The sequence below is a fragment of the Gymnogyps californianus genome, chromosome 3 (genome assembly GCF_018139145.2).
Source record: "Gymnogyps californianus isolate 813 chromosome 3, ASM1813914v2, whole genome shotgun sequence".
In the NCBI taxonomy this organism is placed as follows: domain Eukaryota; kingdom Metazoa; phylum Chordata; class Aves; order Accipitriformes; family Cathartidae; genus Gymnogyps; species Gymnogyps californianus.
The window spans coordinates 16,747,360-16,771,645 of NC_059473.1; the positions used below are offsets into that span (position 1 = coordinate 16,747,360).

General features: G+C 37.6%; 1 protein-coding gene across 26 annotated transcripts in view; it reads left to right on the forward strand.

The window, feature by feature from the left end:
* NRXN1 (neurexin 1) overlaps positions 1–24,286 on the forward strand; it is a 729,374-nt gene that overhangs the window by 617,766 nt on the left and 87,322 nt on the right. For 18 of the 26 annotated variants that reach the window (XM_050893180.1, XM_050893184.1, XM_050893185.1 and 15 more), the window contains 2 exons: positions 12,999–13,088; positions 14,537–14,856. In XM_050893180.1, coding sequence (XP_050749137.1) covers positions 12,999–13,088; positions 14,537–14,856 — 410 coding nt within the window. The remainder of the gene's footprint in view (positions 1–12,998; positions 13,089–14,536; positions 14,857–24,286) is intronic. The other 8 variants (XM_050893197.1, XM_050893198.1, XM_050893200.1 and 5 more) reach the window with 1 other exon arrangement.

The window sequence follows — 24,286 nt, forward strand, 5'->3', positions numbered from 1 at the left end:
TGTAGTATAAACCATTTCAAATAAATTTGAAGCAGAAGTTGAACATCCATCGCTGTATCAGAAGCACAAAACATTGTGAACGATATCCTGATTTCAACCTCTTACAAGCAGAAGTTAACTGAATTAAAGGCAGTGAAATTATGCTTTTACAAATTGGTTTAATTGAGATGTGAATGGTTTATTTTCCTCAGTGGACTATTTCTAAGGAGTTAAATGGCCTTTCTGGTGCAGCATCGAGTTTAGTGGACATTAAAAAACTGAATGAAACACAATATTGTCAGGGTTAAGTATATATAAAGACAATTCTCATTTTCCTGCTTTACAGAACTGATGGGCATTAATAGACTACTGGTCTAAAATTTTAAAATTACAGTTGCAAAATAGGGAGAGAAGAATAAATATGTCATTTTCAAAAGAACAAATGGTACTAAAAGTTTAACTGTAGCTGGGTATAGGGCTAAGTCTTGAAAATATGCTCTCATTTTCAGAGCACAGCAATTGCCTCTCAGCAATGTTCAACCAAAGGATTCTTGAGCATCTCACTTTAGGGTCCTAGTCCTGTAGTGTTCTCTTATGCAAATTCATGTGTTTCTGTCTGAACTAAAATGCAAACTCAGACTGAAGACGGTGCTATAGTTGCACCATCAATTCCAAAAAGCTGTGGTAGGATAAGGCACATGTGAACGATTTGGATAGAGAAGTTTCAGGCTCAGTTTCAGGGTTCCTCCTCTCTTTTTTGACTTCTCTGGTGCTCATAGGTATCCTGTGTGTATAAATCATCCTTTATGAGCCAAATTATCATCCATAGAGGTGCAGCACTGCAGTGTTCGGTGTTGCAAGGACTTTGAGGAGCCTGCGTATCACAGCCACATATCTCATTGTCAGTGCCAAAGCTGGTGGATACTCTTCATAAAAGTGATGAGCAGTGAATATAGTTAATTTTTCATTAGTCAGCTTGAGCTAATAAACTCAATATTGCATACAACAAATGGTTATCAGCGAGGAGCATTCATTGACTGGAAACATGTCCAGTGAGGTTCTGTACTGGGCTCAAAAATACGTAACACTTTTATAAGTGGCCTGGAAGTCTGCATAGAGTCATTGCTGATGATGTGTGACTGTTATAAAGACAAAAAAAATGGGAAATAATAGTGAGGGCAGGGCAAATGTGGTGTGTGAACATGATCGTTTGGGAAGCCAGGAGGATTTAAAGAAAGTTGCAGAAAGCACTGCAGAAGTGCTAAATGCCAAGGGATAGGTCTAAGAGGAAGGAGTGAAGGTTATGGCAACGTAGACAATGTCCTGGAAATATATAATTCTGAGAAGTCACTTGTGGGGGTCTCATCTTCCAGGTTGCTCCGTATGAAACATCATGTGATGCTGTGACAAAGGAGTTTATGGAAATCGCTTTGTGGGCACAAAAGGCTAAAATGTAAGAATTCGGGAGGATTTTACCACCCTTTACAGCACTTTGAAACCAGCTCTGGAACAGGTATCAAAGTCTGTACCTGGGGTCTGTGGTTCTATGGAAGAAAAAATCAGTGCATGTGTAACAAGAGCCCAAAAGAGGTGCTATCTCAACTGATTTATAGCGTCAAAAAGAAAACTATGCAGTGACTTGATTACAGTGTAAGTGCTTTCAAGGGGAGAAAACACTAGATGCTTACAGTGCTCTTTAGCTGTTCCTAGAAAGCCGTAACCAGAACTATGAAATTCATGCAAGAAATAGAGCACATGATTTCAACAGCGAGCCTTGGAATTCACTGCTGAGGGATTTTCCTCTACTGTGTGTCAACACGTTAGGAGAAGATATTTTCCTGGAAGACCTCTTTGAGCCTGTTACAGGTTATGAATTAACCAAATAATAGTTTTATGGCTGAATACACGTTCAAGTGGGTCAATAGTCATATCCTGTGATCTGCAGATCAGATTATGCCTATGTCTATATTAGAAGTGTATTATCAATACAAGAATAATGCTATGGTAGCATTATGTTCTTAATGCAGATATAACTATACCTTCCCAGGAATTAACCAAGTCGGACCAGAAAAAAGAATGTTTCCAAGTTTCTATATCCAGAAACATTACTGTGCTAAACAGCAGCTATACAATGCCTTAAACATGTCAGTCCTATTGCATTAAACTGAGAATGTGCTTGCAAAAGAGCAGAAAGAGAATACTGAAAATATTACCCCAATCCTAATGTATCATTTATCTTCCTCTTTCTCAGCTTTGTATATTTATACATCCATAAATCCTGGTAGCTAGGAAAATGATTACTAGTTAGCCGCTTGCTTAGCCATTCTATCTGATATCTCACAGTTTGTTACATGTATTTTTTCCAGTAGCTGACTTCAGTTAAAGAGCATTCTATGGAGTAAGCCTGTGTACAGCTTTTCCAGCTGAGCTGGATAGATGAGCCATGTTGCAAGAGTCTGTCAAAAATAATCTTCTGTCTGTACGCTTTCCTTATCTGCCATTGCTCTATGGACATGATCACCATGGGTGTTCTGTGCAGAAAACAAAACGGGATGTTACTCCAATCTTTGTCAGAAACGTGTTTTAGCCTTGTGCTTTATTGATGGTAACAATCCATCCTGGCGGTTAGACATATTTTAATCTTAATTGGATTTACTTCAGCCTTCGCCATGAAAGTTTGTTTATAAGTTCTAGTGTTCTACTTTTGAAGCAGTGGCAAATCCATGCACATATTAATAAAAGCAAGGATGGTAGGCAGTTTCCTTTTCCCATCTAATCTATTGATTCCATGGCAGTACTTTCATGGGTGATGGTAGACAGTGTATTGATGGAATGATGTAGTCCTTCCTTCTGAGAGTCCTGAATTTTGTCTTGAAAATATGCTTATTAAACTGGAATGCATTAATATTTTATTAGTAAGCCATCTGCACGTTTTAGCTGCTAGTGTATTATCTGCTTAGAATTAGATGTTTATTTAATACTTCATCATTCTCAGTACCGTCATTTAAAAATAAAAATAATTTAAATAGCGTATTGCATTGTATTTTAATAATGCATTAGTGCTTTGTGTTAGAGAAGCTACTAGAATTCATAAAGCTGGAAAGATGATAATATCCTTATCTAATTTCTTCAACATAGTGGGTTTCAGTATGTTTTTAAAAGGTCAAGTGGTTTCCTGAGAAAAAGTGGATGTGTAAATTGCAGTAGCAGAGCTATTTTCTTTCAAAAGTTGTTCTTTTCCCCATTTAACATTTCATAAGTGTTTCAAAGTAGAAGTCGAGTCTACTTTTTGGATATTGCATCAGCAGATGGATTTTTGTAAAAGAAAATGAAAAATTAAACATATTGACAGTTGACTAGCGATTACATATTTCCTTGCAAATTCATATACGCTTAAATAGTTCAATATTGATTGTTTTTTCATTGTGGTGTTTCAACTCAGATTAACTCTGAAAATCAAGCCAATAAATTTAGACCTACATGAAATTTAGCTGCCAGCTTTGCATTGTTCATCTAAAATGTGGCCTTGTTAACTTTAAAACAGAGTAGCTTCTCCTATGAAAGTTTGTTCTGGGCAAGAGCTCAAATAATTGGGATATCTTGATTTAGCTGGTGCAGGTCAGATCCATATGTGTTAGATCCGGCATTGGAGTTGGTCACTTTCTCTTCTAGTTGCCTAAGGCTACCTCGACACCAGCTGTCATCTGAAAACATCCAAGAAGAGATCTGTAGCTTTAAAGGCCTTTTCAGGCCATGATTTAGCACGGCACTCTAGAATTGCTTCTGTGGTTGATGTTCAGTGTGTCTTTAAGGGCTTTTGCAGAATAGGGTGCACTGAAATGGACTTTCCATAGGAGTGGTTGGTGACAACACTGACAGCCTTTGTCACACCTATCTCCCCTCACAGGCACTTTATTCAGCAGTGGATCTTTCTCCCATTTTTACACGGAGAATACGAGAAGTCATGAAGCACAGATTTCAGGAAAGTAATAAATATGTTATGGTAACCATCTTTTCCCTGCCTTGAGAACTTCCTAAATCATAAAAGAAGGAAGAGTTTTGGACATAGAAATCCAGAGCATTTGAGCAATGCAGTTTTCAATTTTCTTCAAAATCAGAATCTCAAAGCAAAGTAAAATGTTTCACAATAATTCTCATTCTTCTAAGTTAGATTACACAAAAAACTGAGGTGAAACATAATCACAATGGGAAAATACTTAGCTAATTGGAAACACTTTGCAGATTTTAAAAAAAGGGGTGTATTTCATAAAAAGTTATAGTTAATCTATGCTACAAATCACAGATTAATTTAAACGGAAAATATTAGTGAAGCTTTTTTTTTAATGTATAAGGGAATCAGATTATTTCACCTTTTAACAGATAAAACTAAATCACTGCTGGGAGTCTACCCACAGCCATTATGCTATTGTGTGGTGGACTGCTCATTATAGTTCTGCAGTCCTAAAGCACTCCTCTGCTTTTATCTCAGTGAGCATCTGTTTCTATTATTTACAGTTTCTGTTTCTATGTCTTGCCAAAAGCGTTAAAAAAACCCTATATGTACAAGTTTAAACCTTTCCATTTGAAATAGATTATTCTTTTACAGTAAAATGTCTGCAAGGCATAAATACACAAATTGAAATGCCACTTTTAGACAGAACTGAAAGTCTGGAGCTTGCTTTGGCCAAGGGCTACTTTTTTTGCTGCGCTGCTGACACAGAACAGATTTTTATCTCTTAAATGCTATTTTCTATCTGTATGGGTGCATTTGGTTTCTTCTGCTTGGCAAAGGCTTGTCCAAATAATGACCTCACTTGTTGTTTCCACTGGCTTGTGTGTAATCATGCATATCCCTAGGAGAACGAGCTCACGCAGCCTTGGCAGATGTAGTGAGTGTGACAAAGCACCTGTATGGTCCAGGGCTTTGGGGCATAGTGCTGGTTACATCTAGCATTTTCATGCTTCGTGAAAGAACACGAAATCAACATTTCTAATATTTGCAGCTGCAGTCAAGTTAGTTTGTGTGCTGTTGATGAGGGTTGATGCTGATTGCCTTGGTTTTCTTACATTTTTTACATCTCTGGTCATGTAACGAGCATGAAATTATCCTCACCACACCCTGCATGGCCTCCAAACAGTCTGCTAGAGCAGTTCAATTGCAGCAGCTTTTGTGACCACAACTGAAGGCCAAACTCTATTTTCTCTTATAAATCATATAACCAAGAGCAGAATTTAACCCTAGAAGATTTTTTTTTCAATTGTTTCATATAACTTTTCATGTTGCAAATGGTCCAGAAATAATATATGGAAAAAATATATAGAATTTCCCAAAGTCTTTCACTGACTACAATAAAATGCAATGATATGAGCAATGACCTTTTGACGGTTTGTCCTGTTCCGTCCTCAGAACTTGCAGTGTGATTAAACTTAATTAGGAGGCTTGCACATAGTTAATAAGACCTTTCTTATTGATGGCTTCTACCTGAATACTGGATACTCATGGGGTTACAGACCAACAGAAATTTAAAATAAGAGCTGAGCACAGTGTTTTCCATTTGCCATTGTTCATTTATACAATGTGAGTATTATTTCTGTCAAGAGACATTCTATATAGCAGCTCTTTGCTAGCATGAAATGAAGATCATCCAGATTGCTACCTGGGTGAAAGTCAGAAGAACACATTCAGTAGTTGCTATCTCAGACCTAACTAATTTTAGATACAGTAGGGTTGAAATATTCTCCATTTTCCAGCTGTTGAAAACCTATTGAATAAGAAACTACTTACAGTCTACTTCAGGTTAAATTTCTATAGGAAAAGTAACCTCAAATGCTGTGACGTTATGATTTAGAAACAGTTCAGAGTCCTTTTACCTTGCAGAACTGCAAAATGTCACTCTTGGAGTGATGTGGGACATGGTACTGTACTTATAACAATACATTTTTGTACTTTAATCTTCCTCTTTAATGATTTCTATCAATTTTCCTGCCTATTTTAGCAGCAGCCATACAATATTAGCTCCTTAAATGCTGCACAGGCAGTACAAAGGATCTTTTTAAAACTCCTGATAACAAAATATGACCTTTAATTTATCAGACAAGTCCTATGTTTTCTTATCTCCTTCTTGTTGCTTTTCATCTTCTCTTGCTTGTGTTTGATATGATACACCAATCTCTCAAAGTAAGCAATCCAACACTGCACAAACTGAGACAGATATCGCATTATAGTGAGGAAGTGAGAGTCAGGAAGAGTACACTCTTCGTCTAATTACTAATTAATCCAGTGAAAAATAATCAAAACCAAAACAGGGCGGAAGGTAGTTGATTTGAAGTGAAGGTTCAGATCTCCCTGAGAGGTTAATGAGAGTTCTCAGTTTTATCCTCTAGAAAGCTGTAAAAATATGATTTAGTTTGTTTAATATGCAAGCATGAAACAAGGAGCTTACAGGTGAACATAAGATGTTTTGGTACAGTCTATAGTATCGGTGGGATGGGAATAAACTTACACATACATCTTTCAATAAGTCTGGTAATTGGATTCTTCTTTAAGGCAATCTAAGTTTTGCTTTGTGTTTCGCAGTGTTATAAGCCACTAATGAAAGATTTCACTCTGCTATGAAGACTGCTGTCAGTCATTCTGTGAGCAGAATATTCTCTTGGGATACTTAATATTCATTATAAGGAATTTGGGAGTCCCTGTAGGGTGAAAAGGGCCATATTATGTTATGGTCATTTAATATGAACTCGCCAGGTTTGACTTTTTAAAGTTTGGAGAAGTCATACCTCATGGTGATTTCTTTTTTTATAGGTTAGCTCTTCTGGAATAAGGTAAGGCATTGTAGAGTTGTACTCTTACTTATTTGCTACACGTTCTTTCTCTAACTTTAGAGTTTCTTTGCACTTTTATCTTCTCACCAAGCTGACGGTAAGGTTTGCTCAAGATGTCCAATGGGAAAAAATACACATCCTAGAAGTGTGTGTCTACCTTCCCTTTGGACACTGAAGGAGGCCAAAATCAGCCTTCTGGATATGTAACTCCTTGTACAATAGTCTTTGAGGCTGACCACTGTATCCTCCTCCATCTCTCCCAACTCATCATCCTACACATTGTAACAGGTAGAGCTGGCATATCTTAGCAACAGAAAAAGACACACAGCTTCATCTGATCCATCTAGAACTCATTCCTGGATCAAACACCGGATAGCCAAGTCTGTAAGTACTCAGCAAAAATATAGGTCAGAGCAGTGTCAGCGTGCCCCACAAACACAATCATTTTCTGGGGTGGAGCTGGACCTCTTGTCCTCTGCCCCATGCAACCCAGTCTCATGCCTGTATATCCCAGACCCAGGGTGTTGTGATGGAAAAGGTGATCTTGTGTTTGCGGGCATAAAGGCAAGTTTACTGATGGCTGCTGAGGACAAGATGCTTGTGGGTAATAGCAGGGCTGTTTATGAAGGCAACAGGCAGGATCGGATGATGAGATGTGCTGCAGAGTATTTAGGAGCTAAGTTTGTTAGGAGCAAGACTTGCTAGAGGTCTACAGTGGCAGGTGAAGGTTATGCCCTAGCACACCCTACTCATCATGCATGGCAAGTCTGGGAACATACTCTGGGTCTGCAGCATACATATGGGTGGGGAGCCCCAGCCTGAGTGACCTCTCTGAGGGGTCTTTGGTCAAACAGAGCCATGTAGACATAGCCACTGAGTTCCTTAGATGATAGTTAAAGACTATTTAAATTTGAATCTTAATATAGCTTTAGAGAATGTCTGTATATTGGCTATTTGAAACGTATTACAGTCTGAATCTATTGTATAGTTAACATCAATTTACGCTGCGACTGTGATGACACTGAAAGCATCCACATACGGCCAAGACATGGAGCCAGTGTGAACACCAGCACGACAAAATTACGTGCAAGTCCTGTAGAAGTTTGTGCTTGCAATTGATAGCACTTAAAACATCACTCCCTCTTTTGCTGGGAAGACGCAATCTGCATGTGCAAAATCATCTGTTGTATAAATTTTAGACCACAGCCTTTGCATCTCCAGTTAATTCCAACATTAATATATATTTGTAATACCAAGTGTGCGTGCACAGATGATGCAAAAGAACTTTAGTATGGGCCTTTACCGAGATTGTGCTTTCGTTTCCTAGCCTGGCCACGTGAGTCACTATGTGGACTGTTTGCCCCTGTACCACAGAGCTGCTGTGGCTTCCTCTCATGCCGTGCAGTTGATGCTTCAGTCAGGTTTCATCCCTAACTGCATCTGCAGGAATGACACGGGTCTCTGCCTTCCTTTGCAGATGTCAGGGGAGTCATGATTCAGAAATAGCAGTGTCAAGATCATGATGAGAAAAACTAGGGAGGGAGGGGTTATTTATAAATGGAGATAGACCTTGGTTTCATCACTTTGTTATTTATTTCCCTAGCAGATCACTGAGACTAACAAGGTGAATTTGTATTCTGTTAAAGGGTTTGTTTCAAAGAAAGTATTCTCTAGTCTAGGTTGTTCTTCACAGACTCTCGATTTTCAACCTTCTTATTCTCTTTCAAGGATGCTGCTATTTCACATCAATAACTGACACCTTTATTTCAGAGAACAAAATAGAATTACACTCCAGCACTGACAATATAATAAATCAGGAGGGATAAAATACATATTAGTGAAGTTCACATAGTTGGTTTGTCCCAGCTGACCTATAGATATAAAGGTATGATTAAAGTTTTTTTGGACTGCTTCTTCTCAATCTTGCCACAAGATTTAGCTCTGACTCAAAGATTTGACCTTTGCTGCTCCTCTCTGCTTACCTTGATTCTTTGGAATTATTGTTATTCCCTTGAAGCCTTTCTGCCCGTACAGAATTAACACTGTGTTGTGACAAAATATTATCTATTTGGCAGAAGAATGAAGCCTACTAGAATTCAATCAGGTTAGACAATGTCATGGTGCACATCCTGAGTGAATCATTTCTACCCAGCTTTTTTAATCAAAGAAATCTCAGGCATATAACCAGGAAGAGTCATGCTGGATAGTCACATAGCTTTCTACAATTAAAGTTTAGGCATATCAGTTGTTTTTTATGAATTACGGTTGAAAAGCATGCCTGCCAGAGCACTTAATCTTTCAGATGGGTAACAGAAATAAAATCTCAAAGCCACAGGTTTATTTAGAGTATGAAAATATTTATTAACCTTCTTGGAAGTGTTTTTACTGAAGAAGTTCCTTGTGGTTCACCATATTGGTAAAAACAAGCATAAATAAAGGAAGCATGAAAAATGTGCACTGAATACTCCTGAGAAAAACAATATGTGCTATTTATTTTTTTCCCTACTGAGGACGAGATTACCAGATGAAGTAAATGCACACAGTTTTACTGAATTCAGTGGGACTATCCAGATTCATTGTAGCTGAGTGTATGACCCAAACCAGCTGTTTGGGAAGAAGCAGTTATTGAAAAGATGTGTGTTTTTCACAATGTAATAATAGGATGATTGTTGCTTTTAATGTCATTTCCATTATTTTCAATGCTACATATAATTTTTTTTTAAATGTAGTTGTTAAGTTACCTATGTGTCTAATAGTTTCCTCATTACTAAACCTATGTGTTCTCCTTGAAACGGAATCTGGATAAGTTCCACACCATTTCTCCCTAGCCCTTCCATTTATATTATATACTAGAAGAATTTAAGCTAATGTAATAGTGTCAAATTGAGATGCATTTGACAATGCACTTTCCCTCTGATGAGGGATGGGCTAAGGCAATCAGCAATTATTTTTTTGTGTGACCTTTACAAATCAAATGGTTATTTCCTTGCTTTTCATTTGTATTTTGCTCCCAGTGGTGCAAGACTGCTGCAGTCAGTATAAAACATAATTTATAGATAGAATCACATTATAATAGGGTGCAATATTCTCAAAAAACGTACATACTGCATGGACTTTTTAATGAAATAATTCAAAGAAATGTACAAGCTGGCCAAGACTAAATTTATGCTGTTAATTCACAGAGGAGTTTCCACAATCACCACAGAGATGTCCTGGAGCAGCTGCCAAGTAGTGAAAGTGGAGGCAGCAATAAACTTTGTCTAGGATAAATCTCGTGTTAGTATGGAATTACAGTAGAGAGATGCCATAGCATTAGGGATCCAGACTGGTGACGGCCGAGGGTCCTTCTACCAAATGCACCTGATTTACACCCACTGGTTGAATAAACAACGTAGAGTTTAATGCCTTCCCAACATATGCAGTTGTGAACACTGTTTCATTTTGACATGACTATATGGTTCTTCTGAGGTCTAGGGAGCATTTGTTCACGAAAGGCATCCAGTGAGTAACAGTGGGCGAATCTGATGAACAAATTATGATCTACATCCATGAGACTTATTTCCACTGCGTTAATAGATTCCTTATGCCCGCAAACCTCTTCTGAACAATTTAGCCTTCTCTTATAAATGACACATAAGAATCCCACCCACTCCTCCTTTTTTTTTAAATGTAAATAACAAAAAAACATACCCAACAGCAACAAAACCTCATGATTAATTTGTTTTAAGTTAAGGAAACCTTTTGGGAATAGGACATTCTCTCACTTATTCAGTGAATCAACTGATAATGCCACAATAAAAACTGTAGAAACATTGAAAAGCTAAACATAAGTGCTAAAAGTAACTGGCTGTCAGGGAATATAAAACATTAACACACTGGTGTGTATATATATATATTTTTTTTTTAATTGAAGATACAAATCCAGAACAGAAACATGGAGGATCACACTACTTGTCTTTGTTCCCATGTTGATCACATGACATTTCTCATGTTTTTCCTGTACTTCTCAAATTTCCATTTAGTCACAGGAAGCTTGTTGTAAGTGAAGAAGCCCAGGATGAAGAGCAGTAATTTTAAAGATCATAACAGGAAAAAAAATTTTAAGACATTCTGTATTCTCAAAACATCACAAGAGTTGTGTTCTGAAGCCTTTTATTCTAAACTTTCAGTTTTTTGGAAAGGCAGAAAAGGGAAAGTTTCAGTATAATATTGTTTTACAGAGAATGTTTCTGAAAGTTGAGAAGAGAGCAAAACGTACATATGAAAAAAATTTATATATTTTTATATATACACCCATGCACTTTTTAATATTGACATGCATATAGAAGTTCACATAGCATATTTGCCCAGAGAAGTTGTGGAACCACCTTCTGTGGTTGTCCAGAGAAGTTGTGGATGCCCCATCATTGGAAGTGTTTGAGGTCAGGTTGAATGGGCTTTGAGCAACCTGATCTAGTGAAAGATGTCCTTGCCCATGGCAGGGGGTTTGGACTAGATGATCTTGAAACGTCCTTTCCAACCCAAACCACTTTATGATTCTATACTGGAAAGTGAACAGGAAAAGGACATCCTCTCAAAAGAAAATAGATCAGCTTCTGGCATAGTGAACTATGTCCATGCAAAACCATGGAAAGTAGCAGTTCATGTCACTGCAGAATAACTTTCTGCGTAAGACCACCGTCTTTTTTGGCGCAGAAGCTGTTGCTCTTCCTGTTTCTGGGGGCTATGGTACTGATTCTTCCCTGCAAGCCTGTTATGGCTTGTAATGCTGATAGTGGGGATAATTGTCTGACAAACCAGAACATTGATTTTCTGAATTTGGATAATACTTTGGTTTGATAATTAGCAGTAGGATCCTTCTAGCTCAGGAAAATGTATTTCTGAGCACTACGTGGGCTACTGCATCCTATACTTAGATTTCCGCTGCAGATACAGGACTTGGTTCATTGGTGGGTTTTGAAGTCAAAGACAATGTGCACGTTTGAGCTAGTAAGATTGACTTTAGATTCGGACCTGAACTAGGAATGATTGCTTTTTACTTATCTAGCTCTTCTTATCTCTCAGGTTCTTTACTAATATGAACCAATACAATGGAAGAAAAAGGTATTGTTGGTCTAAAATACTACTGCTATCAAAAACCTGTATATTGAAGGAAATATTTAGGTTTACCATTCTCCTAAAAAAAGTTTTAAGTAAAAGACATGGTTTTCTGAGGGATCACACCTATCTCATTCAAACACAAAAAGCCATAATTAGAAAAAAATACTTAAAGTGATTTGCTAATTATTCCTCAATGCCTGTTATTTTTCTGACTGTACCAGCCTTATTTTATCTCACTGTTTTATTTAAAGAAGTCAAAGATCTCTGCACAGACTGAGAATAGACACGGTTTGCAAATATGACAAGTTTGTGTTTTGCATTGCTGAGCTCTGGTTCGTTCTTAATTTCTGAAACCCCACTACAGATGGCCTCTTGCTAAATTGTAAAGCGCTTCCACGTTTCAGAACCAGGCTACCTTTCAGCAAGTCACTTTTGTCAAAGCCTTGGTGTTCTTTCAAGACATTGTCAACGTGTCCTATGAGAATGTACAAACGGTGAATACCCTGGTCTGTTCTGTGCCATATATTTGAATCTCTGGAATTTATTTAAATGAAGCGGAGAAGAATGTATTTTTTCTGATTAGGAAATAAGTTACAGCAGGTCTATTACTAGACAGCAGAAGTAAGTGTGCCTTAGATGGTGATCAAGAGTTGTGTTCTTCTTCTTTAAATGACTAACCTGGAGTAAGAGGTTGGATGTCTTTTGAAAACTTAAACCTGTTTCACCTGAACATGTTTAACTAGTTAATAAGAAACATCAAAAAAGACAAAACCCTGAGGTCAATGATCATTTTTTGTAAAGCCATTCGATGATGTTTAAATTTGTTTTTTGGGTCTGTCTATAACATAAGTTTAATAACCTAGCTCAAATGCAGATTTCTAATTTTCAATTAACATAGGAATAATTTTGTTTGCTAAAATAAAATAAATGAATGAATGAAAAGTCTGAACCATGAAATGTTCTAGGTAGCACTTTTTAAAATTCCAAATTTCAAAAAATCATGTGGCAACTGTATAGCTCAAGCTTTAAGTATTAACTTTTAACCTTTGACCTTACAGATTTTAACCAATGAAATGTCTCTTTAAACTTTAAAGGAAACAATGATAACGAGCGCCTGGCGATTGCTAGACAGCGAATTCCATATCGACTTGGTCGAGTAGTTGATGAATGGCTACTCGACAAAGGTAAAAAACATTGATTAAAACTTCAAATAAAAAAATAATTTGAACATAACCAAGTAGTACTTCATTGTAACACTAATAAACATAAAAAATAAATTTCAGTAAAACTAAATTAAAAACAAATTTTAAAAAGTAAAATATAGAGTAATATTTGCATACCTTGTATAATAATTTCTATACATTTCTAGAAGTACCAGCTGTTAATAATCTTACCCTGTTAACTTAAGGTTAAAGGGACTGTTAAATATAATCCACTAACTCAATCTATGAAGGTACTCATAGCAAACATTAACCAAAAATTATAAATCATTCATAGATTATATTACATGTTCCAGCATCTAAATTATTAACTAAAAATATATGTAGTTACGATATCTTCATTATGGTCCTGAAAAAAAATTTGTTTAAACTGTAGGTATCTTAAATAGTGGGCAATATGAATTGCCAATCAAAATGAAGTCCCTTTAACGTTTGCAACCTTCTAAGGGGATTTTGGAACAAACACTAATTAAACCAGAACTTAAAGTTGTGTGCATGCTTTTTGTGAGCAGAAACCAATCTGCTAAAGTGACTATTCTATTTACTAAGAGTGGTACTGTTGCTGAGGATTTCTCTGTTTAATGGAAATGTGCCATGATTTCTCCATCGGTATGTGTATCATTTCTGAAGCCGCTTTTACATCTAAAATCTTTTATTTTAATTGATAGCCTTGCTGAAAGCCAATCAGACATCTATTTTTGAATCTGCCTCTGAGATACTCAGTGTGAACCATGTGTTTCTTTTCAGTGTGTATGTTGAAGGAAAATAAACATTTAAATACAAAAAGGACACATTTAATTAAAAATGCAAATATTTTATTCACATATATAGAGATATGACGGATTACTGCATAACATATTCTTTAAAATTCACTTGACCTATTGACTTGTTGGCATATATATAAACTCTTTCTGTGTGTATATACATATTTGTATATGTCTATACATACATAAACTCACATGTACATACTTAAAGCTATAGGCCCTATGCTGTATTGTGTGGAAAAAACTTTGAAAGGTTGGCAGACTTGAAGAAAAAGTTATCTTAAGGAATTAGAAACCTGGCATTCTTGACACACACCAAAAAGCTTAACACTGCTTTCACGTAAAAGGGAGAGGGATATCATTTGTAGTACTAAACACATTTGCAAATATATTTGATTGGCCTTTTAGCAAAAAAAAAAAAAAAAAAAAACCCAAAACCCAAAACATCGTAAATTAAGAAAAATGCAAATGCTCTCAAAATTTATGCATTTCATGGACACCTCATTAAAAAGCAATGAATTATGAGTCAAATCCTTTTCTTATAGTTTATTGCTCTCATTATTCACCCCATGACAATCTGTTATCACTCGTGTAGAGTATAGTGTTCACAGTCAACATTTTTGCATGTATATAATATTATCTTCACAGGGCGTCAGCTCACAATCTTCAATAGCCAAGCAACCATAAAAATTGGAGGCAAGGAACGTGGCCACCCTTTCCAAGGCCAGCTCTCTGGTCTTTACTACAATGGCTTGAAAGTTCTGAATATGGCAGCAGAAAATGATGCCAACATCGTGATAGAAGGAAATGTGAGACTTGTTGGTGAAGTGCCTTCCTCTATGACAACCGAGTCCACAGCCACAGCGATGCAGTCTGAGATGTCCACGTCAGTCATGGAAACAACCACCACTTTGGCCACGAGCACTGCTAGAAGAGGAAAGACCCCGACAAAAGAACCTATTGGTCAGGTTAGTCGGCTTCCTCACCTTTTGCAAATATTTTCCCGTCTTTGAGTGTGGCTTCCTATATCTCATTCACTCTGTAGATGAAATTGTTCCTGTTGAAGAAATGCATGAATTACAGATAAAAGTTCTGTATCATACATGGCTCATGGATGCGACGTTGATCAGCATTTAGAGGGGAATTAAGAACTTTGCTGTTCTTCTAAATTAGGCAAACTTACCAGTTCAGATTTTTCTTGTGCTGAGTTTTATTGCCTTGTCATCCATCTTCATAGTGGCACATATTTTTAAATACTCTTTCCTCCTTTGATGGCTTATATTGATTATTTTCAGTGTAGAAATGGAGGATGTCTGGAATTAGAGATAACGAAGTGGTGACTTTATCCATGAGACAGAGAAAAGAGACCCAGTTTGAAGCGGGAACAGGAAGGAGGTGTGAAGACAGAAAGTTGGAAGAGCCTGGAAAAGAGGGAATTAGCACTTTCTATAGTCCCACAATAGATCATCTTCTCGGGCAGAATTCCTCATAAGAGGCAGTGGCAGCAGAGGGAATTAAGAGCACTCTGCACCCTGGGAGACTCAGGCTCCAAGTCAGAGGCTGTTGTTTACTGTTTGTTGAGGTTATTTGCATCTCATGGATTTAGTGATATATTTAGTAGCTTTCAGGTTTTGTCAGGATCTCTGTATAGTATGTGGGGGAATTTAACTATCGGGAAAAGGAGGGGGAAAAACAGGTGAGTGAATTAAGTACCTTCATCTTGTGGATACCCTGAGTAACAGCATTCAGACTTTGTGCTTTAAAAACCTAAAACCTACCAGGACATTTCTGTGGCAGATAAGATTCTTTTATATTTATTCTGTCTTAAAAAAACAAAAAAACAACAAAAAAAACCCAAACAAAAAAAAGGTACACTGCTAAAAGCTTTTCCTATGTTCCCTTGGTTCACATGCTTGCTTGTGTGCCCATTGTGCCATCAAGCCATGACAGCTACGCTCTGAGATCCAGAAGTAGGACAAGGAGCAAGGAAAGCGTCACGAGCCGTAGGGAGGAACAGGAGCACGACGTGATGAATGAGGTTAATTTTCTCAAGAATGGAGGGAGAACATGCTGATTAGACTGGGAGGCTGAGGTCAAGTTGCCTGTTTTCTGTGTAAAACCTCAATTCACAGTTCGAATTTGATCGGGGCATCAAACTCGACACTTCGGCTTTTCTGTCTGTAGTATTTTTGTACACTTTATACTATGGACTGAAAACTACAGTAAAGTAAAAACTGTTATTTTATAAACTGAAGCAGAACATTTACGTTAAAAGTGAGCTTTTAAAAAAACATTTTGACTTGTATTTTCAAACAAACGCAGGTTTTATGCATTTTCCTTGTTTATGTAAAGTGCATGAGAATCCAAAGGAAAAAAAAACCAGAGGGAGGGCAACTAAAACCTAACTACAGATACATAGAACCAGCTGCCTCCAAAAAATGGCATCCATTGTAGATCATAGGTTGCATTTCTTTTAATGATTATTGTAGTAAGCTACAGTGGTTTTATTAAATAAAAACAGGCAATAAATTTTTGTTGCTATTAATTCTATTTTAAATAGTATCTCCCATTTTATTATCCAACTAGTCTGATCTCAGTATTTTGCAGCAACGAAATGTAAGACTTCATCAAATTTACACAGATGAAGATCTGCATCTAAAAGTGTAGGACATCCTCACAGCATGGAAGATTTAGGCTAAATTAATGCTACTAAATTAAAATTAAACTAAGTGAAACTGTTCTAACAGTTCCCAGCACGCTTTTGGCCTCTGCCACTCTCTTAGGTAACTCCCAGGCACAATTTGGGAGGAAGAACGTCACAGGGACTATTCCCAGTTGGCACTTTGCATGATCTGTGGGCGATGGGATTTTACTGGTATAAGTTTGCTGTTTGCTTTGCCAGTGGCCCTCAGTTTCCAGGACTATTCCCCAGTATGATTTACACACTTGTTTGGATGTTTAGCCACTAATATTTTTCTTTTTGTGGTGTTCCAATGGCATATTTGGGGAAGAAAAAAGTTTCCTAAGCTAACAATTATGGTGAGGTGTAATTTTTTCTGAAGAGGGGAAACAGACAATTAGGCAAAATGATCTTCCAAAGACCTTCTGTTTCTAGACTGTGGTGCCTGAAATAAGGTGTGGCCCTTACCAACTCTATCAGAGCATCTACACAACTTTTTTAGAGCACCTCACTGCCACTGGAGCAGAGTGACCTTAATGCAACTGTGCCATTCCCTCGTCCCCTCCTGGCTGAAATGCCTACACCAAAATACCATAAGCACTTGCTCTTTGATGTCCCACCATCACAAGCTTCAGGCTGGCTCCAGGAGCATCCAGAGGTGCACAGCATCTCGCCAAAGCACATTCTGAGGGTGAAGGTTTTGATCAACCTCCCTCACCTATTAGCCTGGCTGGTGCGAGTATTTGATGCAGCCCATTTGAAACTCTGTATCTAAGAGCCTGAAATCAACATTTCTGAGGAAAGCATTCAATGTTAATGTTATTACAGCACATGGCATCCTGAGCGTATAATTGAGCCCTTCTTGCCATTAATAATACACAGTGGTTTACTTCGGCTATGTCTAAACATCCTGCCTGGTAGGGTCTGTGTTGTCATTATGACTATACACTTAATTAGTCAGGGACTGCACTGGAACGCAGTTTGCAATCAGGTTTGTGATTTGATTTAAAGAGATTGATAACATCCCAAAGTCAAAACTGAAATTTGTCTGCAGGATGCTATGTTATTCATGCAACAAACTGAGACCTAGGAAGCTACTGAATCAAATTAAGGACATAATTTCTTCTCTTCATTAATACTTGTTTTCTCATTCTACCTGCATATAATAATTTCTGTGCTAGTGACCCATAGGGCTCCCATGGGTCTGTCCTGCAGGGTGCTGAGTAATCATTTTCCATCTTGATGTCACTGGGAGATGAAGGCACTCACCATCTCATGCAAAAATCTACTTTTAGTTTCTGCATTCCCTTTCATTTTTGTCCTTTACATTTTTTTTCTGATTTTTATTTATATATAACCTCTGCAAGAGTGTCAACTACATTGACATACTGTAATGCACAAGAAGAAAAGTTACCTTTCTAGCATTAATTAGGCTACTGAAGAAAATATGCAGCTGAACAGCAATTGCTAATGAAAAAAACTTACATTACTGCAAACCAGTGCATGTCTGAAATAGAATAGAAGCAAATGATCTAATCAGTCAGAGATTGTTTGCTCCATTTGCAGAGGTATTGAATTCAATTAAAGATTACAATACTTAAAGAAGATCATTTAAATCTCTATTTATAGGAAATGTTCTTTTAAAAAACCTACAATGTTAGTGCTTAAATTGATGGAGTGTGTGCTTCTCAGCAGGTATCTAACTAATGCAATATATAATACAAGATAGACATGATACTTCCAGAAAGTATGTTGAATACTGTTGTGCATGATTTTAGACAAATGAGGTCTTAGCGCTTCTGAAAAAAAATGTTTTTTCTTAGTGACTCTGCTTTAAATGAAAGTTTTCCCTACTTGGAGTCTGTGTCGTATTTTAACAATGGATGTTTTGGTCATGACAGACATCTTAATTATTATACTTGTAAATGTAGATTTTTCAAAGGGGAGAAAGGTACTCAAAGCCTATTGAATGTCAATGGTAGGTGAATGCCTTATTTTCCTTAGCACCTTAAAAATCCCCCCACACCCCCCCCCCTTTGATTATAATGGCATCTAGAGCTGTCAGCCTTCATGCAAGGCACTGCATAAACACATAGAAGTGGCAGCCCCTCCCTCAAATAGCTTACAGAATAAACAAAAGGTATCAGGTAAGCAGGAAAAAAAAAGGAAATCAGGAGGTGGGAGAAAGAGGGAAATAAAGCATTGCGCTGTTTCAGTGTTAACAAGCGACGTGCAGCTTTGCAGCTATCGTGGGAGGGATAGTTCACTGCCTGGTTTTTGATCTGTGCTCTTCAGATAGCAGCCCCTGAGCTACAGCTGTCCTGTAGGATCACCGCGTAGCTTACAGTAGACTCTGGAGCAGGCAATTTAAGGACTGAGCTGCCCAGTTTGTCCCAGTTGGGCAGTTGGTGCAAAATCGGCACCAGTTGGGTCGTTGATGAGAGGTTTTCTCTACTTTGCTTCTCACTTTGCCATTGACACTTGGGGGAACCCATGGCCACTGGCGCCATAGCTGAGGACTGAGGGAGAGGTCCTTCACTCCCCCCACACTGGATGGGTGGAGGCTCAAAATTTTGCATACCTTTATGAGCATGAAAAGAAAACCCCAACCTTAAGTGTTACATGAACAGAACTTCTGTTAAGTGAAAATATGCAGCTATGTGTTGCTAACTTTTGGTAAGCCATAAGTATGCACTGGGGCTCAGAAATCATTAATTTGGTCTAAGAATATCATCCTCTTTCTGAAGTTATTCAGCAAAATGATACAGTTAAGTTCTTTCTTTTTTTTCTCTTTTATTTTTGACACTTTTAAAAAGTCTCATTTGCAAGTTTTTCTGTTCAATCATGAAGGCGATAAACTTCTTTTAAAATTGAAAATAAAGGAGATTCACAAGTTGTATGACTCCAGGAGCCGGAATGTTAAGCAAAACATCAAGTACTGCAAGGCTTGCAATAAAAATTGCAAGAGTTGGCAGAAGCAGAAAGGCTTCAAAAGGACTTTGAGTATGGGTTTTGCTTGAATTAGGATAGCACAATCAGGCCTTTAGTATCTCTTTGGCATGGCTTTGTGGATCTGTATTAACTGGAAATCATAAATGAAGTGATAGTAAATCAAGAATAATATGCTCATTTCTCATCTGTTTCTAAGGATTTGATTATGACAGCCCATCCACAGAGCAGGCTCTGCTCTCATGCGTTGGAAACCATTTCTGAAAGTTGTGTGCAAAACAGCTTTTTTAATTTTTCATAAGAGATTCTGGCAATCCTCTTTGTTCTCATCAGAGTGAGCTCTTATCAATAACACTAAGCCACTTAACCAGCAATTGCAATATACTGTGAGATGATTGCATGTTTTGGAACAATAGGCACTGATTTTTGGTCAAGCAGAATTAAATTGACTTCATATTAAATTGATGAGCTGAAATTTGGTCAGTTGCCTTGGAGGGCATACATCAGGTGAAGGGTATGTTTCTTTACGTGTTATTGAAGCAGCGGATTTAAATGGTATTCATCGTAGCAGGGACAATGACAGGCTTGGCTCAGCGTCTTCACCTGCCAAATAAAAACAAGCATTTGAAAAAGACAGGGGTGTTTTCCATGGAAAGATTTCAATTTTAGGAATGGTACTTGAGTACATGACCTTTACACAGGGTAATAAATAGTGAATATATTTCATGGAGACACACTAATAATTAAATCAGTGTAGTTAATAGGAAGAAGAGTATTTTCCACCCATCTTGGTTTAAAATTATCCACTGTATGGTTTGCAATGCCTGTTCTTATACACAGGGGTTGGGTTCTTTCTGTGCCTGCCACTTCTTCCTCTGGATGTTCACACCAACCCATCCACAGTTCATTGGCCCCAGTAGGGAAAGCTCTTCCCCAGGGGTCTGGTAAATCACAAGGATTTGACTCAACAGATGCCCGCTAGTGTAAAGTGAATCCCATAGCTTCCAGCATCACAGTACTCAGCGCCTGTACATGCTTGCTAGATGACAGAACCTGGGGAATTCAAGTGTTAAGGACAAATCTCTTTTGCAGTAGGATCTCTATGCAAATATGGTAGTTGTGGAAGTTTTAATTGCAGGTAGATGGAAAAATAGTTAGGTGCATGAAACCCATGCCGTTTTTTGCCTTTTTTTTGTTTAAAATATCATACTATGCATTTTTAGTTTCTTCTAGTGATCTTTGATAATTTGATTAATTATTTTAAAACAGAATTGTTAATACTGACACCCAAGTAAGATCTCTAAAAAATTGAAAGAGTGAACACTAAAATTCTCTACCTATGTTTTAATATTTGCTACCTGATCACATCTGACTTTCCCGTTCTCCTGCAAAGTATTTGCATATTGAATATTGGCTTTTCAGTTGGACTACTGAAGTTATATAGATAGGGTGGCTTTAGAAAAGTAGCATTCAGCACACTTGCATGTTGGGTTGGCTCATTGGTTTGTTGTTTTCAAGTATGACTTATTTGATCGCATGGTTGTCTGTCTGTCCCTCATAATAAATATTGAATCCCTTGACCAATTCAGTCAAATCTTTCTTTGGCATAAAGATTTCAAGGACATTAAGCTCCCAGAGAAGCCAAATTGCATGAGTTCTGGTGCTCATCCTGGTCTTCTGTTGCATATTGCAGAGCCATGTTTTCCCCTGGTTTGTGTTTAAAAAGCAAAGATTAAAAAGAAAAACAAAGTGAATCTGTGCTTAGGATGAGGTTTTCAAAAGTGCCCTCAAACTCACTGATGTTCCTATATTACTTCAATATTTTTGAAAATCTTATCCTAAGACATTCATATATATAGATACTCTAACAGTGTCCTTAATGTGTAAGTTAGCTACTTAAGAAATACACACTTTTGTGCATGTAGCCTTGCCATTGAACTCCTAAATAATAGCGATTGTCGTTAGCTCTATAGTCTACAGAGAATTTCACCTCTGAAACCAGAGCTTTGTGTCAAGCTCAGAGGATAAGACTCGCTGTTAGTTGTTGTTAGCATTCGTTAGAGAGGAAGGGTTCATACGGGCAGTTAGTAGCACACTGGGCCACCAAAGGCAAATCTTAACCAGTTGCTTGGGAAATCACAGGCATAAAAATGCCTGGACCTGATCAGCAATGATACTTCACGTCTACTGCACTATACAGTCCAGAGAAGACTGACTTCTGTGTAGGCTGCTTTGTCTTTAGCTCTGCTGTGCATTAGCTTCAAGAGGCACCATCCAGGTGGGATAGGTTTCCAGCCCCTCAAAAGGAAGCCAAACCATGCAATTTCCATTAAGCCAGTGGGATATGTCTAAAACCTTGAGCACTGCTTTGAAAATACCCCCTACAGTGTGTATGCACAGGGGAAAAAAAAAAGTTTGTAAATTAAAATACAACATTGTTAGTATCCAAAGAATGTCAAGACACTTCTCTAAATTGTTGATTAATTGGTTGCAAATCAAAGTTTCTTCTTAAGTTCAATTTGAGAAAAAATAATATGAGGCCACTTGCAACTTTGATTTTGTTGTTCTTTCATGGTCAAATGACCAAGCTCATTTATTACAAAGTTTGCTTTACTATGTGTTTTTTTTAACCCAAATTGGTGTTATCCAGTCTCAAATTCTGACTCATTACAATTTTTAAATATGGTGAACTTTAATTTTCAAGTAGAGCAAACAGAATCTTGATACCAGCGTTTTTTCATAGCATGCTGCTTTTTTTTTCCTAATATGTTGCTCGTGTCACGTTAGCACTGTAGTATTTCTAAAACATCCCTTTGCATAATATGAGACATGGTATCTAATGGTTGCTGAGCAAAGGCACACCCAAATTTAGCCAGTGATTTGTTGCTGGAGAAATATTTCCCTTGCGTTCACAGGCTCTTTCTTCCAATTGCTTTCTTAAGAAGGGTCCTCTCATATGAAGCGGTGCTTGGTTCTGTCTCATACTCTGTATCTGTCCGTTGTTCCCCCTAAGTGCCTCCCAGAACACTAAACAAACATCATTACATCAGGATTATATGGAAATGGGAGTGTTCCACCCAGGTGGAACAAGAGGCTGTTGCAGAGTTGGTGACCCATAACTGTACAGTCACATAGCCATTACGCACTTTTCTGCATTTGGGATGGCTGAAAAGGCCTGGGTGTTACAGTCACTACTGATTTTCAGTAGTCTTGCAGGACAGAAATCCTTGCATTGTGTCTCAGAGCTGCTGTTCTCCTGTGAAAAGAAAGTGATAGTCGTTCAGTCCCCTTATCATTCACTGGAGCTGCAGTAAGCCTGAAGATCTCGTTCACTGTTTCCTTTGGTGAATTTCTATGACTGAAGTACTGTGTGTTTTACATACTTGGCTCGCACAATTTCCTTTCAGAAAGCACGAAATAATACATTCTATTTCTTTACTTTTATATATGATTCCTTGGAGCTGAGGGAAAGAAAGGTAGATTGACTCGGGGTGTGACTCTCCTCTCCCAGCAGTGGGAACCCAAAGCAGGTACCCACCTCTGATAAAGCACAGCTTAAATGTGCTGCTACGCTGGCAGACCCCCCAGCGTACTGCAGCAAAGTATCAGTCCTGCTGCTGCAGCATATGATGAGTCCAGTAGTTTCCATGCTATATGTACATGAGTGATGCTCAGGTTAATTACTGCAGGTTGCAGTGTTCAATGTGCTTTTATGTATGGCTGGCAAGGACCTGTCTACAACAGTATGTTGTTTGATGTTTTGTTGAACATCAAACATGTATCAGAACTTTTCAAAATGTAGGTGATACAACCATATTATGTACTAGAGGTTTCCTTTAAACATGAAGGTGACAGTAGCATGTGAAGCCTTTCTGCTCACTTACTGTTATTAAGACCAAAGCTTCATTCACAGGCATGCCTGTTTCATAGACTGCAGATCACTTTCTTTAATGAAACAATTCTTGGGACTATGCTCAGCTAGTAAGTTAGTATAGAAGGTTTATTCAAAAAACATTTACCTTTTTTTCTTTTCTTGTGGGTAGTACAAACATCCTATGTCTGTCTTGAATAAATCAATAATTATTTTATGATTTATTTAATTTAATCTGTTAGCTAAAGTTGTCTTTAAGTATTTGGTTCCATTTGGTATTCAGCAATTGATCGGAATACCTGGTGTTTACATTTTGTTTATATATGGGCATTGCTTCAGACTTAGATACTTTCTAATAGTTATGTCTCCATGGTCTTTACCTAGAAGATTTGCAATTCTGTTACAAATAATTTTGCATGCAGGCAGTGTATTATTTCTTTGCATAGTTTTTCTTTCTTTTAACCATTCTCTGTTGAAATGCCCCTTTTTTGCAGTATGGTTTTGCAAGCATATACATATACTTATAAAAGCCAGATGAAGTTATTAGATTGGAATTTTTTTAATTCAAAGGTGAACAGTAAAGTCTCTGAAGTGACTTAAGGAAGAAACCTGTGAGACTTGCCAGTTCTCCCAAGAGGGAACATCAGTGATGGGCAGCAACATCTGCATTGAGGAAGAGAACTGAAGTTGTCCCATGGATCTAACTATACCACTTTCTCCTAGGAGTGCATAGAAACATGGACTGAGAAATAGGAACCATTTCCTTAAAATCCACTCTGGAGGATGAGACGATATATTGACCAATTAAACAGAAATCAAAGACCTTGGTTTGTATTCTGACCTGGGGGAAATGATACCATCTTCCTCCAGCTCATCTCCATTAATAAATTAACTGAGT